Here is an 8,015-nt window from a genome sequence, read left to right as displayed (position 1 = left end):
AGGCGAGGAAAGGAGGAGATGGAGCATTGGGGCTACTCCTCCAAACCTCAGATCTAATGGCGGAGATGGAGCACCGGGGCTGCTGCCCCAAACCTCAGATCTGACTTCAACGCCCTCTCCCAAAATAGCTCGGGCCGGCCGCCTTCAGAAATGGGCGGATCGAGTGAGCCAGCAGCCGCTTTCGCTTTCCCTTTCCCCTAAACCGCTCTCTTCTAGGAGCTCCAGCAGGCTCAGCCGGTTCCCGGGACTTTCCGAGAGCCCGCCCCGGCCCGCCCCTTCTCCCTTCCCGCGCCGCCGGCCCGGGCGCCCGCTCTGCACGGACTCCAACAGCATCCGAAGACTTCGGCCCAGCGGGGACAGCGGAGAGTCCCAGGCCCAGGGCCGACCTCGAACTGCGCCCGCGAGCCAATGGCCGGCTCGGGGTCCCCCGCACTCTGCGGGTGTCTCTGCCTCTCCCGAGCTTCCCTCGCCTGGCTTGGGACCACGCTGCTGCTTCTCGTCGACTGGGTGCTGCTCCGGCCGGCCCTGCCCCAGTTGTCCTCCCTGCTGGTGCCTCCTGAGTTGCCGCTGCTCCGGGTCTGGGTGGTGGGCCTGAGCCGCTGGGCTGTGCTGTGGCTCGGGGCCCGCGGGGTCCTCAGGACAGCGATTGGCTTTCAGGAAGAAAAAGCAACAGTCCAAGGATGGCTGGCTGCTTTGGAGCCACTGGCGGCGGCGCTGGCCTTGGCCCTGCCGGGACTTGCCTCGTTCCGTCAGCTGAGATCAGGGGACGCAGACAGCACCCAGCTCCTGCACTGGGGAAGTCGCCTCAACGCCTTCGCCCTCAGCTACACAGCAGCACTGCCCGCGGCTGCCCTGTGGCATAAACCCAGGAACCTTTCGGAACAAAAAGGTCACGGGGGTTCTGGAGTGGCGGTGAGGCGGCTTCTGGGCTGCCTGGGCTCAGAGATACGCTGCCTCCCGCTCATTCTAATCCTGGTGCTCCTCTCCAGTCTTGGTAAGGGGGCTTTCGGGGGAGAGGGACGGGGGCTAGAGGACTGGGTAGGAACCGAGAAATGGTCAGTGAGGTAGACTGGTGTGAATTCTCAGAAATGTGGATCAGGGGAAGGCGACCCAGCTCAGATCTTATGAAGACCACTCCAGCAGAGAGGAAAGAGCTCTGGACTGGGTGGGGCTCAGGCGTCCTGGACTCCAGTGCTGCCCTAGGCGTAGCATCACTGGCCATCTGGGGCAATGCCTTTCCCTTGGGGCAGCTCGTCCTGTTACCTTCTGAATTAAGCTTCTAAGGTCTGATGGGTGGGGCCACAGGGCTGTGAGTTCTGAGGTGGCCCATTCAGGTGCAGAGTGTGTCCTTGGTGTCCTCTTTCTGCCACTGCCCTCCAGGATGACGGGGAAGGGTGGGCTGGGGTGAGCTTGGATAGAGCTCACCTGCTTAGACTTGATATTTCTGACTGATCCATCTCTCCTCTCCCTCCCCAGGGGAGATGGCTGTGCCATTCTTCACGGGCCGTCTCACTGACTGGATTCTAGAAGACCAGGCAGGCGCTGCCTTCATTCAAAACATAACTCTCATGTCCATCCTCACCATAGCCAGGTCTGGGGGCTGAAGTTGTAAGGCTGGGAATGGGGCAACTCCGAAAAAGAGGGAGTTGGAAGTTGGGGCTGCCATCCAAAGGGGGTCCCCTGAATGCCTGACCCTCCTTCTCTGTCTCTCTCTAGTGCAGTGCTAGAGTTTGTGGGCGATGCACTCTACAACAGCACCATGGGCCGCGTGCACAGCCACTTACAGGGAGAGGTGTTTCGGGCCGTCCTGCGCCAGGAAACTGAGTTTTTTCAAAAGAACCAAACAGGTTTCTCATGAAACTCCTTTCATTATCCACCCACTTACTGATTATATCCTCACATATCCTCTTTTACTTATAACCTTGATCTCTCTCTCACATAAACATTGTTTCTTATTCTTGACATACCTCAAGAGCAAAATATACTCTTTATCTTCAGAAAAGCCTGGTGCTGCCATCCGAGATTTTTCCATAAACGTATCCCTAAATGTGCATTTAGAGAGACATGGCAGAATTTCATACCTGGAGATTTTGAGATCACAGAGTCCAACTGCCTCATTTGACAGAGAAGAAAACTGAGGCCTAGACCCTAAATGCCAACACTTGCATGGACACATACGTGTGGATAGAGATGAACCTGGGGACAGAACCCGTCTCGTGATTCCCAATCCAGTGCTCGCTATAGATTCCTGCACTGCTGTCTTGCAGCGCCTCCATGCTTCTCCAGCTGTGTGACTTGAGCAGCTTAAGTTCTTTCTGCCTATATGCGTGGGATATACAAGTTCTTCAGAGAACAGAAATCTGTCAGAGAAATGGAAATTCATATGACATCAATAACTTTAATTAGGTTTATGTATTTATTTATTTAATGGAGGCACTGGGGATTGAACCCAGGATCTTGTGCATACTAAGCACGCACTCTACTACTGAGCTATACCCTTCCCACCCATCAATTTCTTTTACGGTTAAAATGAAGGTCTTGGCCATGCTTTTCCTCTCCGACACTTACTCTCCTTGCGTTGAGATTGCAAACCTCCCTCTATACCATTGACCTTGTTTTCCTAACCTTCTTAGAGCACTATGTTGACCCCTAGCACCCTGGCTCATTGCTGGTCTCTCCCATCACTCTGAGCTTCCTATTCACTCCACTCTCTTCCCTCCAACCCTTGGCAGGTGCCATCACATCTCGGGTGACAGAGGACACGTCCACCGTGAGTGAGTCTCTGAGTTCAGACCTGAGCCTCGTGCTGTGGTACTTCGTGAGGGGATTGTGTCTCTTGGGGCTTATGCTCTGGGCGTCACCATTCCTTACCATAGTCACCCTGGCCATCCTGCCACTGCTTTTCATTCTGCCTAAGAAGCTGGGAAAATGGCACAAGGTATGCCCAGGGAGTTGCCTCAACCTAACTGACCCTTATCTTCCCACTGATTCTCCATCTTTATGGGACTCCTTGTCTCGGGAAGTCCACGTTTCCAGATTGCTTAGTGTTGACCTTCACATTCTCTGTCTTTTCTTCTTCATCTGCCTACAATCAGTCTTTGAGAATATGATCACCAGTCTCAAGAATATGACCCCCAATGACCCTTCTGAGTCATTTTCCTTTTCTGTGTATCTCTTTAGTATCCAGGAGATATAGCCTTGTCCCTCTCTGTTCTCTCCTGTCCCTCTGCTGGGGGTACAGGTACTAGTGTCCCTTACGGTTTGGCAACCCTGTGTGACACCTCTTGCCCATGTCTTCACAGGAGCTGGCAGTGCAGGTGCAGGAAGCTCTGGCAAAGTCCAGCGAGGTGGCCATTGAGGTTCTGTCAGCAATGTTTACAGTCCGGAGCTTTGCCAACGAAGAGGGTGAGGCCCAGAAGTTCAGGCAAAAGCTGCAGGAAATGAAGACACTCAACCAGAAGGAGGCCCTGGCCTATGCGGTCGATCTCTGGATCACCAGTGTGAGCACCTGGAGATGAATGCCTGTTACCTTGTTCCCGAGATGCCTCAACGCCATTCCCTTATCCATGATTCTGCTCCACATTCTTCCAACTGAGCAGCGACTGGTTCAGTGTATACAGCCTAGCGACTGGAGGCTCAATTACCCTACTCAGTGTTCCTAACCCCCTCCCTCTTTTTAGGCATGCTCGATGGCTTCCTTCAAAATCTGTCCAACCTGCATTTTAGGGAAATCCATGTCTCCCAGTCCTAGGGCCTCTGTCTCACAGGGAAAGCTCAGGGACCTAGAAATTCCTGCACCTGGCCCGCTTCATGCCGGGACTGTGTGGATGGTGCTAGTGAGAGCCATTCGAATAGCAGGAACGAAGGATGAGGAGCACCCGTGATGTAACTGAAAGAGAACTAGAGCAGCAGTCAGAGTTCCTGGCTTGATGCTGCCGTCTGCTAGCTCTGTGACCATGGGCTAGTAACTTATCTTCTCTGAGAACGTTCTCTCATTTTAAAAACTGGGAGTTATACAACCTTACTTACAGTGTTCTGATGTGAATATTAGATGACCTTACGGTCATGAAAGCCTTTTATGAAGAGCCAAACACTCCCCAAACAAGGCGATAAGGGTGATGGTGATGATGATGACTACGACTTCCATCCCGTGTAATTGAGTGAGGTGCCGCGGGATCGCTGTGGTTCATTCCTCCTGCGGTTCCTGGGGGAAAGGGACTGTATATCTCCTTCATGTGAGTGATTCTGGCTCTCAGCAGCCCCTCCAGATTTTTCTACCACAGTCCCTTTCCTCTGTGGTCTCTCCATAGATCTCAGGGATGCTGCTGAAGGTGGGAATCCTGTATTTCGGCGGGCAGCTGGTGACAAGTGGGGCTGTGAGCAGTGGGCACCTTGTCACATTTGTTCTCTACCAGATCCAGTTTACCATAGCTGTTCAGGTGAGGTCCTTCCACTCTCACTCCCCAGAGCTTTTCTTTCTGCTGTCCCATTGCCATCCGAGTCACTTTCCTTCTACTCTTTGCCCTTCTCACATGGCAAGCAGATTAGATCCCATCCCCCGCCTCACTGTTCATAACATCTCCTCCAGGTACTGCTGTCCACCTACCCCAGGGTACAGAAGGCTGTGGGCTCCTCAGAGGAAATATTTGAATACCTGGACCGGATCCCTCGCTGCCCAACAAGTGGTGTATTGACTTCCTTAAACCTCGGGGGCGTTGTCCAGTTCCAGGATGTCTCCTTCGCCTACCCTAACCGTCCGGATGTCCCGGTGCTGCAGGTACAACCTGCCAATCCCCGCTTTCCACCAGCCTCACTCTCAGCTCTCCGGTCTTAAACTTTCCTCCTGCCTGCAGCCTACTTAACACCAGGTGTAGATAGAGCCTTCCTCACCTTCCGAGGCAGAGATGAGCATCATCTGTTCCATGAAACTGCCTGAACTGAAGAGACAGTTTAGATTTCCAAGGAGAATAGGAGAGGAGGCTCTCATGGCTTAAGGAATTGCTGAAGCAAAATCTGCACCTCCAGTCTTCCATCTTTTCTTCTTCTTTCCCTTTGCGGTTTGGAATGTGATTTTTTCTCATGGTATCTTATGTCAAGTGGGTGGCAGAGTAGGGCTTAGTCTAGGCCTTTGTCTTTGTCTCATCTTCCATCTCTACTCCGTGGGGAGGTGTCATCTCTGAGGAACCGAAGTCTGTACATGTGGGAGGGTGGGAGTTGCTGTTTTCCCATTTTCCTCCTTTCTTCTCTGGGCTAAGACATCGACAAGACAATGTAACATGACGACGGTCTCCAGGTTAGGGGCCTCACTTGGTCTGCCTCTTATTGTATGATTCTCTGGCCTCCAGGGGCTGACATTCACCCTACGTCCTGGTGAGGTGATGGCACTGGTGGGGCCCAATGGGTCTGGGAAGAGCACGGTGGCTGCCCTGCTGCAGAATCTGTACCAGCCCACCAGGGGGCAGGTGCTGCTGGACGGGAAGCCCCTTCCCCAATATGAGCACTGCTACCTGCACAGACAGGTGAGCAAGAAGGTGGCATGCGGGAGGGCAGGGAGCCTCAAGTAAGAAGAGCCTTCTCATTGAGGGTTCTGAAAGGGGCGTTCGGGAGCCATAGGAGACCTTGGGTGGAGGTAGGGGTGTGGTCAGGAGAGAAGCTGTATAATTTTGTGGTGTGCTCACAATAAAGATTTTCAACCTTCAATCTCTAGATGACCACACACCTGTGTTCCTTGTTCTATGACTTTTTTTTTATTGAAGTGGAGTCAATTTACAATGTTGTGTTAATTTCCATTGTACTGTGACTCTTCATCACATTTGTCCCAGGTGGCTGCAGTGGGACAGGAGCCCCAGCTATTTGGAAGAAGTTTTCAAGAAAATATTGCCTATGGCCTGATCCAGAAGCCAACTATGGAGGAAATCACAGCTGTTGCAAAGGAGTCTGGAGCCCACAGTTTCATCTCTGAACTCCCTCACGGCTACAACACAGGTGCCCTCTTCACTCATAATATCACCCAGACATCTTCACCTTTGCTGAAACCCCAGTAGTCATGCCTTTATTCATCAGTCCCTGCCACCCCACTGACATCAGTTTGAAATTGTAAGATCTTGTTCCTATGGCTTTTCCATCCTCATATCCTTAGAATTCCTTCACCTTCCCAGAACCTTCCCTATCCTGCTGCATCCCTCAGTCCTTGATGTGTGTGCATGTGTGTGTGCACGTGTGTGCGAGCACGTGGGTGCACATGTGGTTATCCAGCTCTGACCTTGGCATTTGTCCCTGCAGAGGTAGGTGAGGCTGGGAGCCAGCTATCAGGGGGTCAGCGGCAGGCAGTGGCCTTGGCTCGAGCACTGATCCGGAAACCACACGTACTCATCCTGGATGATGCGACCAGTGCCCTAGATGCAAGCAGCCAGGCACGGGTGAGAGAGTCATCTTCTTAACGCCTGTAACTCAACCAATCCTTCTTCCTTCACTCATCCTTCATTATTATACTAACATCATAATCATCCTAACCAGTCCTTGCAATTCTCAGTTCCCACCAGCTTATCCCCAAGATGCCTAGAATTAGTTAAAGAGTCTACAGACTCCAAATCTGTGAAGCCAAACATGAGGAAAAGACAGTCCTAATAATGCTAATATTAATTGCACTTTGACTAGGTGCCAGACATGCTAGTAGGCCCTCTACATGTGCTCTCTCACTCGTTTATTCATCACCAATGCTTGTGAGCTGGGTGATGTTATCCGCATTCAGCAGATGATAAAATGGAGGCTAAGAGGGGTTGAATAATCTGCTCAGTGTCATTCAGCTGCTGAATAGCAGAGCCTGAACTCCCATTCAAGTCTGCCTGATTTGAATGCTCATGCTTTTTACTACTAGGTTATATTTCCTTAAAAGAGAATATCAAAATTAGGGAAGAGCCTATTCAATACTCTTCACTCATTTCTCACGGGTTTCACCATAGGATGGTGACTTTTATTCCACTGTTGTCACTTCATGTAAACAGTGCCTAACAAATCAAAGGTTTGGCAGGGAAGCACTCAGAATGAGCATCTTCAGTCTCCTTGGGGTTTTTGACACAGGGGGCAGTCAGCCTGGCGAGGTCTGTCCCTGCTCTGGAAACACAGGTGTCTCCCTGAGCTGGGAGTGGTCCCCAGCTCTGAAAGAGTCTCTGTATTTTCTCAGGTGGAGCAGCTCCTGTATGAAAGCCCTGAGCGGTACTCTCGGTCTGTGCTTTTCATCACCCAGCGCCTCAGCTCTGTGGAGAAGGCTGACCACATCCTCTTTCTTGAAGGAGGCACCATCATTGAGGCGGGAACCCACCAGCAGCTCATGGAGAATAAGGGACGCTATTGTACCATGGTGCAGGCTCCTGGTGGGTCTGGTGCTCTGGAATGAAAGACTTCTCAGACCTGCACACTCCATCTCCCTCCCTTTTTACCTTCTCTCTATAGTGGAGAGTTTGAGAACAAAGCAAGGTCTTACTAGAGCTGCAGAGGAGGCAGCTGCTTCTAGGAGGGGTGAGGTTCTAAAACGTAACCCCCAGGTGATGCCTGAAATTTTGCTCTGAGTGTTACGCTCCTCCAAAATCCTCTTGATAATGCAGATTTCCTGGAAGAGACTAAGGTTTATAATAATGCCTTCGTGTAATTAGGGTTTGGAGCCAGGGTTGGTGTGACTAGCACCCTTAGAATGAGGATAATATTTAGAATACACAGAAAGGGAAGATCGGCTGCTTTCCAGTCTGACCGGAGGCATATGCTGGCCAATAAATACCCTGTGGATTCTTGATATTTATAATAAAATTGGTGTTTTCTACTGTGGTTTCTTGTGTTTTCGGTAGACCAAATGGCTCACCGACTTTTGCGGTGCACTTTTTATAAGCCAGGTCTCTCCCACTTTCAGCATCCTCACAGCCCTGAGTGTGCCATCTTCTCCCTCAAGTTTTCAATTTCCTTTGGTTGCCCTCTCCACTTCCCCATCCCCCTACACCCGCCCCCAGGAATGAGCCAGACTG

At 51.5% G+C, this 8,015-nt stretch overlaps 1 protein-coding gene across 1 annotated transcript; it reads left to right on the top strand.

Annotated features, from left to right (window-relative positions):
* Nucleotides 1–9: 9 nt before the first annotated feature.
* On the top strand, nucleotides 10–7,816 carry TAP1 (transporter 1, ATP binding cassette subfamily B member). Its single transcript, XM_010949116.3, has 11 exons — nucleotides 10–994; nucleotides 1,477–1,591; nucleotides 1,717–1,847; nucleotides 2,733–2,938; nucleotides 3,303–3,500; nucleotides 4,311–4,439; nucleotides 4,589–4,777; nucleotides 5,346–5,519; nucleotides 5,823–5,985; nucleotides 6,283–6,419; nucleotides 7,184–7,816. The coding sequence occupies exons 1-11, from the start codon at nucleotides 409–411 to the stop codon at nucleotides 7,394–7,396; spliced, it is 2,241 nt and encodes a 746-aa protein (XP_010947418.2). The 5' UTR covers nucleotides 10–408; the 3' UTR covers nucleotides 7,397–7,816.
* Nucleotides 7,817–8,015: the final 199 nt, after the last annotated feature.

Source organism: Camelus bactrianus, chromosome 20 (assembly GCF_048773025.1).
Source record: "Camelus bactrianus isolate YW-2024 breed Bactrian camel chromosome 20, ASM4877302v1, whole genome shotgun sequence".
Classification (NCBI taxonomy): domain Eukaryota; kingdom Metazoa; phylum Chordata; class Mammalia; order Artiodactyla; family Camelidae; genus Camelus; species Camelus bactrianus.
Note: the sequence above shows the minus strand (reverse complement) of the source record. Positions and strands in the feature narration are given on the sequence as shown.

Coding starts and splice junctions, on each gene's coding strand:
- TAP1 (XM_010949116.3), top strand. CDS start 409: ATGGCCGGCTCGGGGTCCCCCGCACTCTGCGGGTGTCTCTGCCTCTCC. Junction 1,848..2,732: donor TTTTCAAAAGAACCAAACAG/GTTTCTCATGAA, acceptor AACCCTTGGCAG/GTGCCATCACATCTCGGGTG. Junction 3,501..4,310: donor TCGATCTCTGGATCACCAGT/GTGAGCACCTGG, acceptor GTCTCTCCATAG/ATCTCAGGGATGCTGCTGAA.